The sequence below is a fragment of the Ipomoea nil genome, unplaced genomic scaffold, assembly GCF_001879475.1.
Source record: "Ipomoea nil cultivar Tokyo-kokei standard unplaced genomic scaffold, Asagao_1.1 scaffold1043, whole genome shotgun sequence".
Classification (NCBI taxonomy): Eukaryota; Viridiplantae; Streptophyta; class Magnoliopsida; order Solanales; family Convolvulaceae; genus Ipomoea; species Ipomoea nil.
Genome location: NW_017617471.1, coordinates 783,287 through 807,539, shown reverse-complemented (window position 1 = coordinate 807,539; position 24,253 = coordinate 783,287). Strand labels below are relative to the sequence as shown.

At 36.6% G+C, this 24,253-nt stretch overlaps 2 protein-coding genes across 6 annotated transcripts; one reads left to right on the top strand and one right to left on the bottom strand.

Moving 5' to 3' along the window:
- The first annotated feature begins 264 nt into the window (after positions 1-264).
- On the top strand, positions 265-11,041 carry LOC109182068 (1,4-alpha-glucan-branching enzyme 1, chloroplastic/amyloplastic). 3 transcript variants are annotated; one of them, XM_019332099.1, is made up of 22 exons: positions 265-593; positions 1,333-1,496; positions 2,423-2,721; positions 3,303-3,401; positions 4,161-4,203; positions 4,284-4,343; positions 5,015-5,095; positions 5,407-5,523; positions 5,913-5,996; positions 6,116-6,237; positions 6,406-6,525; positions 7,245-7,374; positions 7,465-7,575; positions 7,729-7,857; positions 8,461-8,564; positions 8,953-9,097; positions 9,287-9,434; positions 9,551-9,651; positions 9,843-9,920; positions 10,065-10,220; positions 10,334-10,408; positions 10,519-11,041. In XM_019332099.1, exons 1-22 carry the CDS (start codon positions 461-463, stop codon positions 10,627-10,629), a joined length of 2,610 nt encoding a protein of 869 aa, XP_019187644.1. In that variant the 5' UTR covers positions 265-460; the 3' UTR covers positions 10,630-11,041. The 3 variants fall into 3 exon arrangements, with proteins under 3 accessions (XP_019187644.1, XP_019187645.1, XP_019187646.1); XM_019332100.1 differs by having other exon boundaries at positions 266-593; positions 1,333-1,490; XM_019332101.1 differs by lacking the exon at positions 265-593 and adding an exon at positions 1,821-1,940 and having other exon boundaries at positions 1,400-1,490.
- A 5,061-nt stretch (positions 11,042-16,102) lies between these two features.
- LOC109182069 (ethylene-responsive transcription factor ERF024-like) lies at positions 16,103-17,466 on the bottom strand. Of its 3 annotated transcripts, none has more exons than XM_019332102.1 (2): positions 16,484-17,466; positions 16,103-16,449 (listed from the first exon to the last, which is right to left on the bottom strand). In XM_019332102.1, the coding sequence occupies exon 1, from the start codon at positions 17,175-17,177 to the stop codon at positions 16,518-16,520; it is 660 nt and encodes a 219-aa protein (XP_019187647.1). In that variant the 5' UTR covers positions 17,178-17,466; the 3' UTR covers positions 16,103-16,449; positions 16,484-16,517. The 3 variants fall into 3 exon arrangements, with proteins under 3 accessions (XP_019187647.1, XP_019187649.1, XP_019187648.1); XM_019332104.1 differs by having other exon boundaries at positions 16,103-16,463; positions 16,494-17,466; XM_019332103.1 differs by having other exon boundaries at positions 16,103-16,459; positions 16,494-17,466.
- Between the last annotated feature and the right edge of the window lie 6,787 nt (positions 17,467-24,253).

Sequence of the window (24,253 nt, the reverse complement as noted above, 5' to 3'; positions counted from 1 at the left end):
CCCTCTGTCCCATTTTGCATGTCTTACTTTCCTTTTTAGTTTGTCCCAAAATGTTGTCCTCTTTCCAAAATTGAACATCACCATCATTCTACTTTTTCCCAAATTACCCTTATGACTTTTGCTTTTATTTCCAAAAGTGAAAAAGTGAAGGGCATAATTGGAAAATACATAGCATTTACTTTAATTCATTAAAAAGCGTGCAAAAAGCAAATGAGACAACCAATTTGGGACGGAGGGAGTACTTAGTAAAATCTGGAAAGCTGCCGTCATAAGGGGGCCACCTCACTCTCTCTCATCACGATACTCTTGGGCCTTGGCGCCTTGAACCGAGCGCAATTGCTAATCACCACTTTGAGAGTGTAAGTCAGCAGATTTTGTGAAAGGAGCAAACGATTCCGCCCGCATTCTTCTCTTTCTCGATTCAATTCTTTCCAGATTCGGAAATTGAAGGCAGAGAGATATGGTTTACACCCTCTCCGGCCTCCGTTTGCCTGCTGTTGCGCCGGTTTACAAGCATCTCGGATCGACCTCGAACGCTGATCGGCGGAATGCCAACCCCACTCTCGCTCTGAAAAGGAATTCGTTTTCTTCATGTACCCTCCCTCCCTCTATCTCTCTCTGTGTTTTCTGATCCGGCCATCTTTGAGTTTCCTGAGATTCTATGCCTTTATCACTTTATGAGACCAGAAAGGCAATGGCCGAAAAGAAAATCTTTTAAATGCTTTTAGGAACTTTGATTATTCGTAGATTTATCGTCTTTGATTGGAATTTGATATCATCGTGGTGCGTGCGATCAATCTATAGTTTTGGTTTAGAAATGTTTGATACCAGCGGGACTGTTAACTTTGCCTTTAATCTTTCTGTTCCCTTTTAGTTTCAATTTAAGGAATGATGAAAGCTGAGAGCTTTTTTCAAAAGCGAAAGCGATCGTCTTTCAACTATTTATTTAATTGCATAGATTCTCTTTGTTTAAAGACACTGAATATTTTATATTTTCTGCTATGCTGGCTGGATTAGAGATTTTTAGTGGCAATGCTATTTAAAAAAAAAAAACAATTTAGTTAATCTATCTTTAATATCTGGAATCTCCATTATTATTATTATTATTATTATTATTTTTTTTTTTTGAAAACGAATCTCCATTACTTAGTTTGGTAGTAATCAAAATCTACTGGATATGTTTTACTCTGTACCTTTCTGTTTGATAACAACACCCATACTATGACTAATTTGCAGTAATGAATTTTCTTATCAGTTAGTTATATCTTCTGGACCTAATTTGCTTTGCTTGGTATTTCCAAGAAACTTAACCAGTTTGGTGCTTGTCTGCAGGGAAGATCTTTGCCGGAAATACTTCACATGAATCCGAACCCTCTTCTTTTAGAGTTGCAGCATCAGAGAAGGTCCTTGTTCCTGGTGGCGAGGGCGAGGGATCATCGTTTTCAACTGATCAGTTACAGGTTGCTGAGGCATTATCAGAAGATACCCAAGTATGTGTATGTGTAAAACTATATTGTCATACAACATGAGCACAAGACTCTTTCTCTTAAATAAAAGTCATTATTACTCATTTAAAATAAAAAGTAAAAGTTATAACTGTGAATTAAAATTAATTATTCTTCAGTATTTACGAATATCAATTACTAAATAAGTTTGCAGATAGATATTCTTTATAAAGAATTCATGAATAAAATTATGAGTTATTTCTTTAACATTTGCTATTTATGAAGATAAATTGCAACACAAAGTTGCAAACAAATATTCATGTTAAACAAGTCTGAAATGATGGTGATAAGTTGCAGTATAAATAATTTGAACAGAAAAGGTTTTTGGCATCTCTCATGGGATGGTAGCATGCTACTGGCTTGGCAACTAGGGCTGGGTTCCTTGCAAATCTAGAAATAATAGCAGTGGCGAATCTGCAGTTGTTGCTTGAAGCAGTAAGATACTTTTAAGAATTAAGATCATGTATTTTGTCAAAAGATCATAATACCTACTTATAGAAAATGCTATAGGGGTTTATGCCTCCATCACTAACGAGATGTGTCATAGTGTCTGTATTGCTTTTAAAGGCAGCTGCTTAGTAAGGTGGAAGTCCCAAAAGCCAATGCATTATAGTTGAAAGTGTTATTCTTCTAATTACTAGAAGAAATACGATATCTTGAATAACTCTCCAACCATGTCATATTCCCCACAAAATGACCATGGCATAAAATTGTGTTAGGTTGCAAACTTCATACATATGTGGATCCTTTTGTTCAGCATGATTATCCTTAAAATGATTGTCTTATTATCGGCGTGATTTCTTTTATACTCATGATAATCTTATTAATTCTAATGTCCAGGTACTCTTGGAGTCTTGGTTTTTGTTCATCACATTTTCCTGTAATATCACAATTGTTTTTACTCATTGCTATCTTAGGTATCGGCTGACGTGGATAATGTGAAAATGGAAGAGAACAGCAACAGTGAAAGCAATGTGGATTTCGTCAAAGCAGCAAGTGATTCTAAAGAAAGCGTTCAAGAGCAGGATCTCACGTCTTCACTACAATTTGAAGAAGATGGTAATGTGGAAGTTTCACAAAAACCAGATACTTTGGATGACATCAGTGCTGAATCTGAAATGGTGAAAAAGAGGGCCATTCCTCCTCCTGGACTTGGTCAGAGGATCTATGAGATAGACCCTCTCTTGAAAAATTTTCGTGACCATCTTGATTATAGGTAACACACCTTCACAAGTGTAAATTTTACTAGTGCAATTCATTGAACTGCAAAATGAGTGCAAATGATGTTTGGTTATCACTAGGCTGCTGCATTTTGTTCTTACACCAACCTGTCATGCACTCATGCACACTACCATAGCTTAGCACTGTCCTCACACCACTATATGTTATTCGTATTTTTCACCTGTACATTTCCTGTCTTAGCAACTCTTCTTTTTTTTTTTTCAGTACTATTATTAGTTTCTTTTCTTTATTTTTTTTCCCAGCTGCTAAAACTATAGCTTTACAATGCCATGAGTTTTACGAAACAATTGTATCTTCAACCTCCTCCTCCCTGTGCCCCCTCCACAAACCACCACCACCACCAAAAAAAAAAAAAAACAGAGATAGAAACATTCCCTTTGAATTTGGCTTGAAATAGAACTGCAGCTGACTTTAAAAATGTCATGCCTTTACATCTCTGTATCAACTATCAAGTTCTTTCCATGAATCTAAAGCTCTCATATCTGTTCATAAAGTTCCTATACCTGAAGAGGTTACCTGGATATTAATTCTTATTTTTATATTTTCCAACTATAGGTTTTCGCACTATAGGAAAATCCGGGAAGCAATTGACCAGTATGAGGGTGGCTTGGAAGTATTCTCTCGTGGCTATGAGAAATTAGGTTTCACTCGGAGGTAAACAGCATTGCTGTCATATTTTTTGTTCTGCATGTCTACAATTCTTGTATGATGTAGTAGTGCACCCTGCACTTTTCTTTGGCTGCAAAAGAAATGAACAAAATAGCTATTTCTTAATTAGGTAGTGCATTGTATTTTACTCAATTGTGGAATCTTATTTTCAGTGTTGAACTATTAAATGAATTTAAACACCAGAGCCTAACCTTTAGGAAGGATCAGGAAAAGGTATGGTATAACTAAAATTAAAGCTTTGACTATTAGATATAAGGTGTCCCTTCAGCAATTGTCAAACTCATTTCTGTTTTATTCTACTGTATTACAAGAAATATGCAATGCTCCAGAAGCCTACTTGGTAAACTTCACCAGAGGAGATATTTCCATGTAAATGTGCTTAATGAGATGATTCTTTTGAACCTTGAAATTGATGTGGTGGGAGTAAAATTTGGGTGGGTGGTAGTTGCAGAGTTTATGTTATGGCTAGCAAGGCCAGATTCATTGGTACTTCTGCATCTAAGAAAAGAGTCAATACCCTAGAGAAAAGGAAAAGCAAAAAGAAAAAAGGGAGCCCCTATAAAATAATAGGCATCAATGTGCTCATGATAAACACTCATCCCCTGGCATGCACCATGCACACAGAGACATTATCTCTTTCTCTTTTTCCCCTAGAGACTCCTATAATTGAATTTTGATGACGTTGAATAATTTCTTGCTCATTGCATGTGATTTTATTTTATTATTTTATTTTTTTACTGCCAGTGCTACAGGCATCACCTATCGGGAGTGGGCTCCTGGTGCCACGGTCAGTATTGCTCTTTTCATTGCTATTGTTGGAATCGGGTTTTCAGTTCTTATAAATTCTTCTTTTCCCTGCTTTTGTAGTGGGCAACACTCATTGGAGATTTCAACAATTGGAATCCAAATGTTGATGTTATGACTCGGGTATGCATTTATTGGTTCAGTTCTGAATACTTAGTTATTCTGTTTGATTGGCATATATTGGTGGGAGATTGAGAGCCTTGATGTGGTTTACCTTAATTCTTGATGCGGATGGTCTTTTATTGCTTCATATGCATGTTTATTAGCTCAATGCTTCATATGGACATTAGTTGGTTGGACATGTTCAATGATAAAAACAATCAATTTCTTTCAAGTTACATATTTCTTTTTATGGTTTACCCATCCACATCTTAGTAGTTGGTCTTTTTTCTTTTTTTTTTTTCCTTCCAATTTTGACTTGATTAGGCACTCTGGGAAGCTGATGAAATAAAAATTAAATAATCACTTAATTACTCAATTTACTGTTGATTTTAAAGGGATTAAAACTTGATCTATTTAATTGCATTATCTCTTCTATCTAGGTGTGTTAGACTTTGTAGGAAGCCAAATTTCCTTCTGTAAGTATGGCTGTGGACCTGGGTTAACCTGTTCAAGCAAAGGTGCAATATTACATAGATTAGTGGATTAAAAAAATGTGTGAACTTGCATTTATTTACATTAGTTAGTGATTACAATGAGTCCATAGAAAAACGTGTGAACTTGCATTTATTTACATTAGTTAGTAATTACAATGAATCCATGCTACATTATAATTGTTTCTAGTTTTTAAACAGAATGAATTTGGTGTTTGGGAGATCTTTTTGCCAAACAATGCAGATGGCTCACCTCCAATTCCACATGGCTCTAGAGTGAAGGTATTGGACTCTTTGATGGTTGTGCTCTTGAAATTCATTCAATTTGTTGTAAAGGAAGCAGTAGTTTGGAAAGAATGAAAGATAATGCTAATATGAATGAAACAAAGGTCTTATGCCAAATCCTTGATAGCTGCTGACTGCAAATTCTATCAAGTATATATCACACCAACGCTCACATATGCTTTCTATCTTTCTAATTCAGACAACAGGCTCTCTGCATATAAAACTCAACCCCATCCCACATAGGTCCATGTTATTTTCTTTTTCTTACATTTTTTTGTATGCTTAATTATTTTGTATTGGAATTGCAGATACGTATGGACACTCCTTCAGGCATTAAAGACTCTATTCCCGCTTGGATCAATTTCTCTGTACAAGCTCCTGGTGCAATTCCATATGATGGAATATACTATGATCCTCCAGAAGAGGTGTTCATTTTTATTCTATTGCTGCAAAAACAGTTAATCCTGAAATGTTGGGATCTTCTAAATAGGGCTGGAGACAAGAAATGACCAATAATTCTTTGTAATTTACTTTTAAGACAAATATGCTTAGATACCCTTGTATGATCTCTTTCCTTCTCCTGTTATGCTGTTAAAAATCTCATGTTTCCTTTAGATTACTAATTTGTGAATTAGACGATAGTACTTTGTACTGGTATTAGCCGCTAGGGCATGATTCTTTTCTTCCTATGAAGTTAAGATGTTTGTGTTGTTTATCACATCAACAAAATGATATATTTTCTTTCAATTTCTTCTGTTGCTTCTACTCCCCTCCCTCTTCCTTATGCTGATAATTCTTGTTAAATACTCTGCAGGAGAGGTACAAGTTTCAACATCCAAGGCCAAAAAGACCAAAGTCACTGAGAATATATGAATGTCATATTGGAATGAGTAGTCCGGTGCGCACCACTCCTTAAATACTTATGTCTTACCTATTTCTTATCTTCTAGTTGACTATATATGATGCTTATATGCATGAAATATCTAAATTGATTATTAACTTTTGATAAAATTTCAGGAGCCTAAAATAAATACATATGCAGAGTTTAGAGATGATGTACTTCCTCGTATAAAGAAGCTTGGCTACAATGCTCTCCAGATAATGGCCATTCAAGAGCATTCTTATTATGCTAGCTTTGGGTACTTTCTTTTATTTTTTTCTTTTTTGGTAGTGATTCTACTATTGTTATGCTCTACATAACTAAGGAGTTCTCTAATTCTGTCGTCATTCATTGACAATTGTTACTATAACTTTCAACTATTATTACTTTTTTCTAATACAAATTCTTACCCATTTACATGATTCAGCTATCATGTTACGAATTTCTTTGCACCAAGCAGTCGTTTTGGGACTCCAGATGATCTTAAATCTTTGATTGATAGAGCCCATGAACTTGGACTGGTTGTTCTAATGGATATTGTGCACAGGTAATAAATGGGTCTTTACTTCACTTCAGGAACTTTCTATGGTCTGTAGTTGAGTTCATTTCATGTCTCTGTTTTATGTTCCTATACATTCTAGCAAAGCTCTTTTGCACAATTATAATAAAAATATAAATGATAGTTAGATTAACAAATGAAAAAGTAGAGAGCAGATGAAGTGTTCTAGAGCTTTCCCCCCATTATGAATAGAGGTAGTGTTCTTTATGAGAATGCTAGAGTCTTGTTGCAAACAGGAAAAGAGGCTGGGATGTTAAATAAGGCTGCTGAGTTCTATTAGTAGGTTGGAAATTACTTCATGGTGACAAGTCTGATTGAATGAACCTTTTCATTAGGTTTTTGGTAGAATGAGCTTTGATAAAATATCTGGCACAACAAATTTTGGTAGCTTTGGTAGTTTGAATTAGAATAATTTGCGTTGATCAAAAGTTGCTTTATAGGGTAACCTAATGGATTTATTTGTTTATTGTACTTTTCTGATCTTTCCCGTGGGTCCTGTAATTTATTTTTAAATGCTACCCTTGAGTTAATTTTATTTGGTTATTAAGTACACAACTTTTCTTGGATAACCTTTTAAATTTGTTTTTTTTTTTTGTGATATGACCTATTGGCAAAAGGAAGTACATTTTAACATACATCCATAATTGTCTCCCTGTGCTTGTATATTCTGACATGCTCTTTTTGCTTTGTATCTTTATTGATTGCAGTCATTCGTCAAATAATACTTTGGATGGACTGAACATGTTTGATGGTACAGATAGTTGTTATTTCCACTCTGGAACCCGGGGTTATCATTGGATGTGGGATTCTCGTCTCTTCAACTATGGAAACTGGGAAGTATGTTTCTTCTTGCAAAGTTGATATGGTTTTCAAAGCCAGTATCATTGTATCTTCTGCAATCAGAACTAATTTTTTCGCTTGTGATAGGTACTGAGGTATCTGCTCTCAAATGCAAGATGGTGGTTGGATGAGTATAAGTTTGATGGGTTCAGATTTGATGGTGTAACTTCAATGATGTATACTCATCATGGGTTGAGTGTACGATCTAATTCATCACTTGATAAATGCAATGATTTGTCTCTATTTTGTATTCCTAATGGAAACACGAGGATATTTTACTGTTATTATTTTTTTATTCCGTTCTAGCATTAAGCTATCCGCTATGTTGACTGAGTTTTTTATTTTTCTTAGGTAGGATTCACTGGAAACTACAGTGAATATTTTGGGTTTGCAACCGATGTTGATGCTGTGGTGTATCTGATGCTCGTCAATGATCTCATTCATGGTCTCTTCCCTGAAGCCATAACCGTTGGTGAAGATGTATGTATTCAGTTTGAGTATTACTTATAATTCAACTAAATGCTTGTTGATTTTGTTTGGAATTTGACATGTAAGTGTGAATGATTCATTATTCCTACTAAACCTATTGGAAACTGAGATTGCAAAACCTATAAAATGATGCTGGAAGGTTAATATTTAGTTATTACTCATAATTTCCAAGCCCAGAAACATTCAAAATCTCATGAAAACTAGAATCTCCTTGGTTGTCTGAGCGAAAAGGACTAATAGATGATGTTATAGCATAATAGCAAGAGGAATTATGCTTCCTTGCGGACAGGTTGTAACTATATGTTTACAGAATAGGCCTACTATCTTGAATATAGTTTTTAAAAAATAAAGCACGTTGTTTGTGCCCTTTGGGCTTCTTCCAGAATGGTTATCTTTCGGCTTTGTATGTTGTAGCTTTTCTTTGTCATTGAGAATTGAAAGGTAGATGTAGATTACTAATTCTGATGATGGCCAGACCTTCAATTTTGCATGAATATCTATATGTTAATTTGTGGCATAAAATTGCAGTTGATTCATGCAATAGGAATAGGGATTTATTTTATGACTGATCTTTAGAGGACTTTTACTATTCAGGTTAGTGGCATGCCAACATTTTGTATTCCCGTCAGAGATGGAGGCGTGGGTTTTGACTATCGGCTTCATATGGCAATTCCCGATAAATGGATTGAGATTCTCAAGTAAGTTTATCTGTTTGTGCTCTATATGCATGTGAAACTCTATTTGAATTGATGTTTCCTGAGTTCGAGGTATATGCTTAATCTAAAAAGATGCATGTAAGGTTTGGACGCAAATGCTTAATTATGACTGGCAAGAACTAGATTTCGACTAAATTTTATGAAAAATTCAAATGTCAAATGTGTTGCAGCAAAAATTCACTGTTGACATTGAAGTGTTTGTTTCCCGACTTTATATAGATACTCACACACTCATACATGCCGTGTAGGAATTGTGAGACGGGAATGCACACTTTCGCGCTCTTGTTTATTATCTTTCCATTATGGGTTAAAAGTAATTTACATTGGTGTTTCATATCATCGATCTGTTTGCTTAAAATGTTTGGTACAGGAGAAGAGATGAGGATTGGCAAATGGGTGAAATTGTTTACACTCTTACTAACAGAAGATGGCTGGAAAAATGTGTTGCTTATGCTGAAAGCCACGACCAAGCTCTTGTTGGTGATAAAACTATAGCGTTCTGGTTGATGGACAAGGTAAGGTTGTGTAAGCTTTTGTTTGTCTTTGTCAGCGTTCCCTTGAAACTTGGCTTGAACATGATGTTCGAAGGGATAACTTTTCTATTTTTGCATTAATGAGCTTATATAGCCATTACCCGAGGATATCTGTTTATGCATTTTTTTTGGTCAGTAAGTAGGATATACTTTAATTTGTCCTCCTTCTAGGACATGTATGACTTCATGGCTCTGGATAGACCATCAACGCCAGTAATAGACCGTGGAATAGCATTGCATAAAATGATCAGACTTGTAACTATGGGATTAGGAGGAGAAGGATATCTAAATTTCATGGGGAACGAATTTGGTCACCCGGGTATGGATTTGGATGCTTCCTATGCATAGTTCCTACTTCTTAATTCCATTCGACAGTTTTAACCGATTGGCTATTTGCATGCTTTATGTGAGAAATTATGCAAATTTATTTTTCAGAGTGGATTGATTTCCCTAGAGGTGAACAACGCCTTCCTGATGGTTCAGTTCTCCCTGGAAACAATTTCAGCTATGATAAATGCCGTCGTAGATTTGATCTGGTAAGTATTCACCGTGGCTTGTACAAATATTGTAAATAACATAATGTTTAAGGTTGCAATTTGCTATATGGAGAAGCCTTTATATTTATAGCTGTTAGAACGGGTGCCTTGTCATATGATATCACACTGTGAATTGCGGTTGAAAAGTTTAACGAGTTGTTTCTTATAATCCAACTTTGCTCGATATTTAGGGTGATGCAAATTATCTAAGATATCAGGGCATGCAAGAATTTGACCAAGCTATGCAGCACCTCGAAGAAAAATATGGCGTACGTGTTTTCTCTTGCTCGTTTGAATTAATGTGGAGTACCTTTTCGGATATTCTTATGCAATTATTATTGTATGAAATGTTTTGTATTAAATTCTTTTAATGTACATTTCACGGACAAGTTTTCTGCTATAAATCATTGCAGTTCATGACGGCCGAACACCAGTACATATCACGCCAGGACGAAGGAGACAAGATGATCATTTTTGAAAGGGGTGACCTGGTGTTTGTCTTCAATTTCCACTGGACAAATAGTTATTCGGATTACCATGTAGGCTGCTTAAAGCCGGGGAAATATAAGGTACGACTGCAAGTTAGTTCTATCTGCATTTCTTTCGGTGCCATGGTAGGTGTAGTCTTGAGTCAGGTAAGGTCGCTCATTCCCAATTCTATTAACTTATCGTCATCTTCCAGATAGCCTTGGATTCCGACAGTGTGCTGTTTGGAGGCTTTGGCAGAGTTCAACCCGATGCAGAATTTTTCACATTCGTAAGAAATTCGCTATATTTCTTTTATATTATCTGATCCCTTGCTTGTTGCGTCTCCTTTTTTTGTCACGGTCCAAGAAAGAACTACTCGTAATTTAAGTGGTCGTACAGGAAGGGTATCACGATAATCGTCCTCGTTCCTTCATGGTGTACTCACCCAGTAGAACTGCAGTGGTGTACGCTCTAGTGAAGGAGGACGAAGCAAAAGCAGTCGAGGAATGAGCTTCGAGGTGCACTCCATGGAAGGTGGACGCCAGTTTGATGATGCCAAACAATTCAAATTCAACACACCCATCGTCCTCTATCTCATACCAAAAATGCGCTCCGTTCCATGTTGAAATACAGCAGTCGCCAGCCATGAACATAACTTTGCCTGCCAACTCTCTCCATTGTTTCATTCCAGTGCAAACGGGACCAAATAAAAAAGGCATCGGATGGAGAGCGTGTATGGTAAGGATGAAAGGTCGGATAAATTAGCGAGGAAGCAGTAGTAGTTAGTAGTCTCGTTTCTGAGGTTTCTTGCTTTTCCATTCTGTAAAATCTGCTCTGTATTTTCTGTATTACCATAACTTCTTGACGGGTATTTCCCAGCAGATATTTGTTAGCTCTAATAAAATCTGCATTTCATTGTCCATCTTACATTCCCAGATGCCTTTTTTTTTTTTTTAAAAAAAAAAAATTTGTAGAATTTTGGTGGGTAAAATCTGATGATAGAGGATTAGAGGTGATATTTACACATTGTATTGGTATATTAATTACTATTGTTGAGCCCTAGGTTTTGGTCGAATCCCTTTGATGGATTGTTTAAAGTAGCTCTCTCAAGAACATACTCATTACTATAGTTGACTTTCAATCAAATCCTTTTGGTATTCGTATCTTGTTACAAAGAATTAATATACTTAGGGTGTTTGCCAATAGAGCTTTTGATAAATTACTCGTGTTTATTTATTATTATTTTTTAATGTTAAGATACTATTTTTTTTTTCGTCGTTGTTTGTTTAGTTATTGTTCGTGAACTTAAAGTATCTATTGTTCACAAACAAATTATGGACATGTACATTTGTTTAGCGTTCGTGAATGTGTTTGTAAACGTTAATGAACACTGATAGAGTAAAATACGGTTGCAATACAGTTGTATTATTATTCATGCGTATAAAGGTGAATTACAAGGGTCGCGCGAACTAGATAGGTTGCCTTTTCTACACACATATGCCTTGATGATGAATCCCGGTCAACGCGACAGTGGGTCAGAGGTTCTCGAACTTTATGACTGTCGTTTAGGTAAACAACCAAAAAGTCCCTCCTGACTGCATTAAATGCGGTATTTATAGGGGTTCAGAGAGCATATTCCGAACCTTCGGCATGCTGGCCGCATGGCGGCCATGCATCGAACCAGTATTCGGTCTGATCGAAGAGGACCACATGGTGATATATTCCTGGATAACGTAAGATCAATCAATCATCCGCGGCAGGCCGGCAACGACTTGGCGTGGTCGGGAGAGGGCAAAGCTAAGGACAGTCCATCCCTTGAGGGAGCTCGGTGATCCCACATGACCAGGAAAGTCAACTAACCGATCTAGGTTTAGGCTGAGCATAATTGGTACTCGTAAGACCGGTCAACGCCAAGACGAGAAGCTCGGGAATAATCCCTATCAAACACATTCACAAACGTTAACAAATAATAATAACATATGCTTAAAAAAAAATACGGACATGATTTTTAAAAATCTTAACAAACAAATACGAATACTCTAAAAATCTTAACAAACGAACACGAATTATTATGTTCAGTTCGTTAACAACCCTAAATATAGTTGAGTTTTAGTTGGATTTATTCGAATAGGTTTATTTGAATTTGTATCTTACCAAATGAAATTACTATAGTAGAGTTAGACCCTATTTGGTAACATAGTTAGCTTATTAGCTAATTTTGGTTTATTTGACTACTATTAAATGTTTGACTTGGTTAAATAACCAAAGTGTTTGATTAATTAACTTTTTTGTAATATCATATTGTTCCAAAATGCTAAAATTCAAAAAGCTGCTTTGAACAACTTTTTAGATAGAAAATTATTATTTGCACGTAATCAGCTATTAGCTAAAAGTTAATTTATCAAATATCTTCTTACAATCAATTAATGCTATTAACTATTCAAACTCACTAACCCAATCAACTAACAACTATTTACCAAATATCTCTTTAATCGTACACGGACCATAATATAATTTAATTTCAGTCGGTTCCATTCAAGGGTAGCTCCCTAAAGAACATATATTATACTAATTACTTTTAGCCGCGTTTTAATTGGACTCATTTGAGAGATCAGAATATAGTTAAAAGTTAAAACGACTTTTCCAAAAACATATTAGTTACCATAATTGAGTTTTAATTGAACTTATTAACATATCATACTATAATTGAGCTTTAATCAGATCCGGTCCATTCCATAAATTATTTGAAATTACTCTTTTAAGAAAGAAATATGTTTATGTCTGAAGTTAATTAAGAGAATCAATGTCTTAAGCATAAAGCAAGGTTATGGAGTCAAAGAGGAAGAGACATTTGTGGGAAACATCATTATTTTGCACATCTCGTGTCATTGAATTGAACTGGATTTCAACCAGTAATTATATCTTATAACTTAATTAATTATTGATGATTACTCAGCTCCCTCTTTTATCTTTCTCTTTCAATTCTCCGGCGCGCTCCGATCCCTCTATCCTCTCATATGAAACATATTTCCCTAGTGAAACATGATTCTCGTATATATAGATAACGAGTTCAATTTTTATCTACAGGTCTTTAATATTACTTATTTCTCATATGTATTTTGCGGGTTATTACACAATAGCAAATGAAATTTAACTACTGCACGCCCTCAAGCTAAGTAATAACTGCGAACAGTGTTGCAAAAATACTGTCTAGGCACCGACTAGCGTATCCCCATAATCGGTGGTCTAGGCGGTCGATTAGTTAGGTCGCCCAAGCTCTAACCGCCTAGGCCTCCTAAGCACCGACTAGGTCGCCTAGTCAGCTGATTAGCTATTTTTTTAAAAAATAAAAAATAAAATAAAAAATACACGGGTGCCTAGGCACCGATTAATCGCCGCTTAGGCGCCCTCCGAACACTTAGTCATTTTTTCAACCATGACTACGAGTTTCAATTCTCTCATCATTCACCATGTTTGCCGAGACTCAACCCTCCAACCCTTCACGTGTAGCTTCGTTTAAGCTCAACCAGACAATACGCAAGTTTTTTCAGGATTTCAGTTTATCCAGCAATGGCATAGCAAAAGCATTAACCATCCTTCAAGGGGAAGGTGAAGTGTCAATTTTTGCTGTGTATTCTCTCCAATAAACCAAATAACATGAAAAATTGAATTAAAAATAACTTCAGTCAAATCGTTAGTCGAATCAGTCAAATAAAATCTGACAGAGTGAGTATGAATTAAGTGAAGTTCCGGCGTGATTGTGAAACAGTATTGATTGACATGTCAACCAAGACAAGATAATAGAGCCCTTTAATCATATCATATTGAATAAACAAAAATGAAGGTTAAACTTGAGATTTGACTTATAACCATCATATATATATATATATATATATATATATATATATATATATATATTACAAAATTTTAAATTAAATAAGGTATCGTGTTAAATTTAAATTCGAAACTCATATAACCACGGGTAGTAATAAGAATTTTTAATTATTTTTCGACCACTAGTAGTTGGAACATTAGCCATTATGGTTCATGCTGGTGCCTAATTTCTAACCATCGAAAAAGTGATAAGAAATTTCAACTATCTTAAATGATAGTTATAAACTTGTAATTATGAAAAAGAATTTTTATGAATCTCAAAAGTGACACAATTATGGAGAGATATTCAGATTATATGATTGATATTATAATTAATCATTCCAATTAAAAAAAATTACTTTTACCAGAGAATTAATGCAATTATTAGCGAACGCTCCATCCATGTAACATTATTACAACGATCTTCCATTTAGTCACGTTGATTAGAATGCAATGCAGCAGTGCGATATTACGTATTACATATATAGTTATTGTCGGACAAAACCATAGCTTTTGTACGACATAATCAACGTTGTAATGATGCTATCTTTTCTCATCAACCAATCATACCACAGAACAAATTGAACATAACTTTGCTTACTAAGATATTATTGTTGCGATTATGCCGTAGAACATAATATTGTTATATTCAAAAAGAAGTATGATGGCCTTTCAACAACCCTATATAGCTGCTAAATGTCTGCGACCTAAATTCTCCAGCCTCCACTATGTTACCTAGTTTCTTCCTAGAACTTTAAAAATTTTATTCTACGCGTGTTCGCCAGAGGTTTAGAGGGCCGAGTCCAATTTAACATGATATTAATTGTTATGTAAGTATAAAGAAATAAAATTATACTTTCGGTACTAGCTATATACTGTTTGATATAATGCTAAGTGTTTGATTATGACAACATAAAACTTCCAAAGATTTTTTTTTTTTAATTTTACGTTGGGTGTCCTATATTTTCCTATATGTGTCTCATGTCCAATTTTTATTTTTGTACTACATAGTTTTGTTTAGAATTGGTTGGAAAACTTTTTTTTTATTAGTGGAAATGTATTTTTAGGTCAACTATAGATATATAGACAAATTCGTCCCTTAATTTACACTATATTGAAAAATCACTTATTTCCAACTATTCAAAATGTAGATGATTTTTTTTTTTAATTTTAAAAAAACTTTTCCATGGTATGTACTGGTTGAAAATTCGAGCAACTTTAGATGAGAGGTTGGAAATTCCAAATTGTCACAACGTTTTTTTTTTTTTTTTTTTAAATCTGTGTTCAATTTAGACGATTGATTTTAGCAAAATCAATGACTATCATTCAATCGCATCTTTCACCTGGACACATATGTACAAATGATACACATGTTGCTCCATATTTTATTGGCTAATTATTTGTCAGAACATATCTAGTATTGTTAGTCTGTTTTAGGTTTTGTCTTACACTCTACTTCAGTTGTGTATGATGAGTCCGTGTGTAACGCAAGATGGGCAAATTTTACTAACAAAATTCTGGTAATTAAAACCCGTCTTCAGACAGTGTTTTGAATTGGATGGCTCTCCATATTTTGAGGATTTCTTACAGCTAAAATTAAAATATGATTGTTACAAGATTTCTACTATAAAAGGTGGTGTTAAAGGCTCTTTGTGATCAACGAATAAGCTGCTCTATTAGGCGTTTCATTTTATTATCTACTGTTGTTCTAAAGGCTCTACAAGGTCATCACTTAACGTGATCATGGTGATTGATGTTTGAAGTGTGCTATTGGCTTGCACGTACCCACTCTAGTAGAGGATGAAGATTGGGTTGGTGTAAAAGAATTAAGGGCATAGTGTGTATGGATATATCTTTCCAACCCCAGTAATCTTTGGTGACCATCTAGTGAATTGGACCGACGTTGAGTAGCCTTGCAGATGTAGGAAGTTTTCTCCGAACTATGTTAACAATTTGCTGTGTCCTTGGTTCCTTTCTTTACTTATCTTTTAATTTGCAATCTGTTATTGTGTGATACATATTATAATCCAGATAAATAATTCAATTAAAATTGAGTAAGAATCTTTTAGGTAATTTTTGCATTCAAGACTCATGTATCTTTTCTAGATGTTACATAGACTCAACATAAGAAGCAAAACAAACCAAGTTGATCTGACACCCACTAGATAATTACAAAGCTTTAAGTTTCACTCTTACAAGAGTTAACTATATATTGATCTCATAGGTAAAATCGAGTAGAATTTTCCCCATAGATCAAAGAGAAGAAGCAAAATGAAGGACATGCATGAAATAGGAAACTTTTACAGGAAAAACAAAAAAAAAAAAAAAAAAAAAAAAAAGTACAAACATTATATTACATTCATGCTCGCATGTTGATTTTCCTTCTCCTTCCAGCGAGATTATTAGGGTATAGTATTAATTATGCATTATAGTCCATAATTATGAAGATTTAGGCAAATATATATATATATATATATATATATATATATATATATATATATAGAAGGAGATGATTGACTGACTCATTAGGGATAATTCCAGAGGTTGTGATCGGCCGCAGTGGCGTCCCAGTCGCCGGCGACATCGAGACGCGGCGGACTAAGGAGCATCCCTTCAGCCATGTTCACAAGAACATTCGGCATATCAAATATCATGTCTTCGTCAACAAACTCCTTACATTCTTCAGAATTATTATTGTCTAATTCGTCTCCGCCCTCCTTCGGGACCTCCAGTGCGTCCGCGGCCGCCCCGAGAGCGGCGGCCGCGGTAGCCGCCGCCGCTTGAATGTCCCGGGCGGAGTTAGACGCCGGGACAGGGAGAGACGCGGCGGAGTTAGGGAAGTTGAGCTCCGCGTTTGGACCCCGCAAAGCCCGCACCGCCACGTCGTAGGCCACCGCCGCCATTTCCGGCGTGGCAAACGTCCCCAGCCAAATCCTGTTCGGCGATCTCGGCTCCCGAATCTCCGACACCCATTTCCCAGTGCTCTTCCGCCGCCTCACCCCCCGGTACCCCGGGCTCCGACCCAGAGAAGAACCCGGCTCCGACCCCTCCGACACATTCCCGGTTTTCGTGTTCTTCGACATGACAACGTTAACACACCTCAAACCACCTCGTCGGTTGTTCTTAGGTTTCATGAAAAACAAGACGATGATGACACACTGCAAGCTCTCCCAAAGGCGCGCCATTTATTAGACAAAGATTAGGGCTAGAAGGGATGAACGATGGATCGGAAAGTGCAAACCAGTTGGAGATGAAGGGAAGAACAGCGGGCAGAGGCGAGGCGTGTGAAGGAGTTTGGGTGTAAGGCAAAAATCAAAACTTTGATTGTGTAAAAGGGTGGGTGGAGAGTGGAGAGCGATGTTAGTAGTTGCAGACAAGTGGGTTTTTATATATACGTTTGATTTTAACTAGGCTAGGTCGTATGTAGTAGGACTAGGATTGAAACAGTAGCCTGGGTCGGATTTGATTCTGGGAAAGAGAACGATATATATATCCATTATTCCAGTCACAGTGGAAACAAGATCGAATGCACAGAATGTGGAGATGGACGTTGATATGACATGATAATGATGATGATAATGATCATTTTCTAGTCTATTCTTATTCCGTGTTCCTCGATTGTACTCTATATTATCATTGCATTTACTTCTTTCTTTCCTTTTCTGCAATTCCAATTCTTAGCCTTTCTTGGGTCCTAGCTAAGAACCAGTTTTAGTTAGTTTCATGTGAGGATTGAATCCCAACTGGCCAGCATCTTCACTTGTTCTTATCTTAAAGATGTTGGATTCAACCACCGGAGACAAACTGCATGCACTAGGAAGATCATATCGATCGATCTTGTGTAATAAGTTCGATTAAAAAACGTTGACAAGAATCAAACTCATGACCTTCAATATAATAAAAATTATGTTTCACATACTCGACCACTTCTACGTACCATATTTATCCACAAAGATATATGATGGAATAATAGTGCTTCAAATGAGGTATGAATAGAGAAGATCACCAACTTGATAGGTGCAGGCCACTCTGATCTTTATTGGGTTATTTTTAGTAATTACTTTACAAGTTAATATCATTATCATTATAATATATAAATCTACACTTTATATGGCTCTCACTTGCATTATTTAATTCATATATATTCTTCACTCACAATCAAATCAAATCAATCCGCCCGTCATGATATTGCTTCACAACTCTTTACACTCAGTCATTACTTGTGAACAAATTAAACTGGCCGATAGATAGATGCATGCTCGATTCCAAAATGGATTAATCAAACGAAATTGTGTATGCATGTATACTAGCTGTTCCGCTGCATCATGCCATCGGATCATGGCGCTAACTGTTACGCAATTATAACGAAATAAAGTTACGTCTTTACTACTAACTGTAGATTTTAGTGTAATGATAAGCACTTAATCCTACACTAGCGTAGCAGTCAAACACCTGCCATTATACCAACTATTATATCTCACGGCTTATCACTACGCAAAAAATTATAACTAGTGCGAATGTCAAAGTGAAGAAGTGATGCTTTGTTTATAAAGTTTTGTTAAGACTTGTTAAGGGTAGTTTTGTCCTTTTACATTCCCTTTCCCCCTTTCCCTTTTCTGTTATTTTCGGTTGTGGTTGTACCAGACCATATAAGGAAGTCTTCTTCCTTTCCTTATCTGTATCTTCTTCATCCCATTGTTCTACAATCAATGAAGCTGCTTAGTTCCACTTTCCATCTTAACTCAAGCTAGTTCATGTCAAAGTTTCATCATGGTATCAGAGCGCCGTCCTAGCTACGCCGCGGTGGTTACAGAAAGTAATGTAGCCGGCGGGGAGAATGTGGCCGGACAATCTTCGAATCCAGCAAATCAAAGTTCGTTCGATCAACCTCCAACTCAGCGGAATGATGAATTCGATGATCCGCTATATTTGCACATCACCGAGAATCCGAATTTGGTTCTCGTGTCTCCTCCGTTATCCGAACACAACTATGCTTCGTGGAGTAGGTCGATGAAGATAGCCCTAGAGGTAAAAAACAAATTTGGCTTTGCAAATGGATCCATTCCGAATCCAGGGGAGAATGATCCGAGATATGCCGTATGGAGAAGGTGTAACACGATTGTTTGTTCGTGGATACTGAAGTCTCTGAGCTCGAGCATTGCGGAGACTGTTCTATACTATGAAATCGCAGCGGATATCTGGAAAGCTCTCAAGGAGAGGTATACGCAAGTAGATCCTCACAAAATTGCAGAGGTACAGAATCAAATTTACCGAAACACTCAAGGTAATTTGACTATTAATGAATATTTTACAAAGTGCACTGCATTATGGGAGAAGTTGAATGCCATGAGACCTATGTTACTCTGTGAATGTCCTCCTAGATGCACTTGTAATCTCCTTGCTAAAATGCAGAAAGAAAGAGCTGATGATAGAGTTATTAAGTTTCTAGATGGTCTCAATGATGACTTTGAAACCATAAAATCAGGAGTGCTTGTAATGGATCCTATCCCAGACATTGAAAAAGTGCTTAATATGGCTTTAAAATTAGAGAGGAAACTTAATGGTTCCATTGCTCAGAGGGGCAGTGATTTGGTTCAGTCTAATGCTGTGCAAAATGGTCAGAACATGTTTTTAGGAGATCAAAGTCTTATTGCTGTTTCAGATTCAAACAATAGAAAGAGGTTTGGGAATGGTGTAGGGAAGAATGTGCCTAAATGCACATACTGTGGTATGAATGGGCACACAGTTGGATACCAGGCTACAAATCCAAGAACAGACAGAGTCAGGAGGTTCAGCAATCTGCAAATTCTTCCACAAGCCAGGTTGGGGATATGGGACTATCAGCTGACCAGTTCCAAAGGTTGTTGGCCTTTATGCAAAGTCAGAATCAGAGCCAAGCTCCCATTGGCTCAACCAATGCTGCTATGAAGATGGACAGTTCAGGAATGAGGCCTACCTTCAAGCCCACTTCTGATGATCTCAATGAAGGTAGCCTTGTTTCTAATCTTTTTGCTAATACTGCTGTTAAGCCTAGTTTATGGATTGTTGACTCAGGAGCAACTGATCATATTATATGCTCCCTAGAATACTTTGAAAAATATGATGCAGTACATGGGGTCCTTGTGAAATTACCTAATGGAGAGAATGTTAATGTTAGCCATGTGGGAGAGATCAGATTGCATGAGAATATGTTGCTGGAAAATGTGCTATATATCCCTTCATTCACTTTTAACATAATTTCTGTCAGTAAGCTCACCAAGCAGTTTTCATATAAGCTTGTTTTGGATGCTGGTTTATGTCACATTCAGGGTCATCATGGGAAGATGTGTGGTTTTGCTAGAGAAAAGGATGGATTATACTTGTTGATAGATCCTCCAAACAGAAGAAAGAAGCACTGTGTTGATAAGACTACTAAAGCCCAGTGTAATGGTTTATCTTTACAGTTGTGGCATAGTAGATTAGGGCATTTCCCCATGAATAAGATGTCCTTTTTAGATGGAATAAAACATGAGCAGTTTTCAAGTTCAAAATCATATAAGTTTGCTTGTGATGCATGTCATTTTGCTAAACACAAGAGGTCAATATTTCCTATAAGTAGCTCTAGAACTGATAATTGCTTTGATTTAATTCACATGGATGTTTGGGGTCCCTTTGCTATTGCCTCTCCAAAGGGGGAACACTACTTTCTGACCATTGTGGATGATCATAGCAGATTCACATGGTTACATTTAATGAAAAATAAATCAGAGGTTGCAGTTCTTTTTCAAAGATTCTATCAATATGTTCTTAACCAGTTTTCTGTGAGTATTAAAGCAATAAGAACAGACAATGGAAGGGAATTTTTCATGGACTCTTTTTGCAGTGAGAAGGGAATTGTCCATCAAAAGTCCTGTGCTTACACACCCCAACAAAATGGAGTTGCTGAGAGAAAACATCAGCACATATTGAATGTGGCCAGAGCTATAAGATTCCAGGCTGGACTTCCAATGAGCTTTTGGGGACATTGTGTTCTTCATGCTGGCTACCTTATCAACAGATTGCCATCCCCAGTAATTGGTGAGAAGAGCCCCTTTGAGGTTATTTTTGGCAAAATCCCAAGGTATGATCATCTAAAAATTTTTGGATGTTTGTGCTATGCTGCTACAACTTCACAAGGTAGAAATAAGATGCAAGCAAGGGCCAGAAAATGTATTTTCTTGGGAGTCCCTGCTAATGTAAAGGGGTATCTATTATATGATATTGTTAACCAAGCTGTCTTTGTGTCCAGAGATGTTCAGTTTTATGAACAGGTGTATCCATTCCAGGAAGAGAAGGAAAATTCTGGTGTCATTGCTAATCAATCTGAGAATGAAGAGGTTGAGGATACTGATCCTTTGTTGGTTGGTCCTTCAAATAATACAAGAAACATTTTCCCTGGCCTTTCTCAGAATACTAATGGTTCTACTGACAATGAGAAGGATAATACCACTGCTAATGGTGATGATATTACACCATGTAGTCATGACAATTCAGAAGATGATTCTGGCTTGCAGCCAGTCAATGAAGTTGCCAATGAGCAAGAGGTTGATATGAGCAACAGACAGTCACAACACAGAAGATCTGTGAGAGTAAGGAATGTTCCTGCTAAGCTTCTTGATTACTATTGTCAGACATTGGCCAAAGACACAGCTAAGACTACTCCTCACCCTATTAGCAATTTCATCTCTTATGAGAACTTAACTCCTAGACACAGAATCTGTGCTTCCACCATTCTCTCTGCTGTTGAACCACATTCTTACACTGAGGCTGTTAAACATGAAGAATGGAGAGAAGCCATGCAATCTGAAATAGATGCCTTGGTTGAGAATAAAACTTGGATACTCACAGAACTGCCCCAAGGAAAGACTCCAATTGGTTGCAGGTGGGTATATAAAATAAAGCACAGAGCAGATGGATCCATAGAGAGACATAAAGCTAGATTAGTTGCCAAGGGTTATAATCAGCAACTGGGAGTTGATTATGTTGAAACATTCTCCCCTGTGGCTAGAATGACCACTATTAGAATCTTCTTGGCTGTGGCTGTTGCAATGAAGTGGGACATTCAGCAATTGGATATTAATAATGCATTCTTGCATGGAGATTTGGAAGAAGAAGTGTATATGACCTTGCCTCCTGGTTTTCAAAATAACAATCCAAGAATGGTTTGCAGGTTAGTTAGATCACTGTATGGCTTGAAACAAGCTAGTAGACAGTGGAATGCAAAACTTACCAAAGCTCTGTTAGACAGTGATTTTCAACAGTCCAAGGCAGATCCCTCACTATTTACCAAGGGTATAGGGGCATCATTCATTGCCCTACTCATTTATGTGGATGATATTCTAATTGCAGGAGCAGATTCAAAGTTAATTGATGATCTTAAACAGTTTTTGGATGCATCTTTCAGAATCAAAGACCTTGGGCATCTCAACTATTTCTTGGGAATAGAGGCATTCAGGGATTCCAGTGGCCTAAATCTTTGTCAAAGGAAATACACACTTGAGATCTTGAGGGAAAATGGTTTCCTAGATGCTAAACCAACCTCAACACCTATCCTTCCAGGTCAGAAACTAACCAGCATGGATGGCAACCTACTTGACAGACCAGAAGAATACAGAAGGTTAGTAGGGAAGCTTCTCTATTTAACAAGCACTAGGCCTGACATTACTTATGCTACACAGCAGCTAAGTCAGTTTGTTGACAAGCCTAGAGACACACATCTTATTGCAGCCCATAGGGTGTTAAGGTACCTCAAAGGTTCTCCTGGAAAGGGATTGTTTTATCCTGTGCATTCTCAAGTGAAGATACAGGGATTCTCTGACTCAGACTGGGCAACATGTGCAGAGTCAAGAAAATCCATTACTGGATATTGTGTGTACCTTGGAGAGTCATTAGTTTCTTGGAAAACAAAGAAACAAGCAACAGTGTCTAGATCTTCATCTGAGGCAGAATATAGAGCTCTAGCATCCTGTGTTTGTGAATTGCAGTGGACATTATACCTACTGGCTGATTTAAGAATTGTTCATAACAGTCCATGTGCATTGTTTTGTGATAATCAGTCTGCTATTGCTATTGGAGAAAACCATGTCTTTCATGAGCGCACCAAACACATTGAGATCGACTGTCATGTGGTCAAGCAAAAGGTTAATGAAGGAGTGGTTAAATTGTTCCCTATTTCTTCTCAAAAACAGGTTGCAGATGGATTTACCAAAGCCTTACCAAAGTTGGGATTTGATGTTTTTCATGATAAGCTGGGCCTTCAGGACGTTCATGCTCCAGCTTACGGGGGGGTGTCAAAGTGAAGAAGTGATGCTTTGTTTATAAAGTTTTGTTAAGACTTGTTAAGACTTGTTATTTTCGGTTGTGGTTGTACCAGACCATATTAGGAAGTCTTCTTCCTTTCCTTATCTGTATCTTCTTCATCCCATTGTTCTACAATCAATGAAGCTGCTTAGTTCCACTTTCCATCTTAACTCAAGCTAGTTCATGTCAAAGTTTCATCAGCGAAGATACAAATTTTTTTTTTTTTTTATATATTTGTGTGGCAGTGACCCCTCGTTTCAATGGTAGAACGCTGGACTCAACTCTCTAACTCTCCACTGGACACAATTATAACCATCTCGGCCTATAATAATTTTTTAAAAATTTAAATTCTGGGCAGACATATCACTGGGAATTTGGAGATGATATATTTGCTATGTTTAGTGTTCATATTGCTCCATTAGCGCTATATTTCAGGGTTATGACACTCACGATGGGAACATAATCTTAAACCACATATTCATCTTCCGAGTGAAAAGAGAATGAATATCGACCGTAGAAACACTCCAGTTTTTTTTTTTTTTTTTTTTTTTGGAGAAACCAACCCAAGGTTTGCACGCAAACTGGTTGGGTTATTAACTTGGTCGGGTAAATCACAAGATTACAAATTTGACTTTCCGTGAGAGCATGTTATTGATCTTCTTGGTTTGAGCCAGCTAACTAAACTAGGTTGGTTTATCTCCTTGTGGTCATTTGTCATCTAGTTTTTAAAAATAAAAAATAAAAAACATAAACATTTGATATTACTATATTAGGTAAAAAGGCCATAAGCATAATTTTCAATCTAATTCGGGCCTACACTGTTGTCAGGCTCTTAAATGACTCTAAACTAGAAGTCTAGAAGCCCATTGTATTACAATTACAAAGCTTGCTTGAACTTTCATTCTTATGATTTATGAACTGTTGGGCCCATGAACCATTGGTA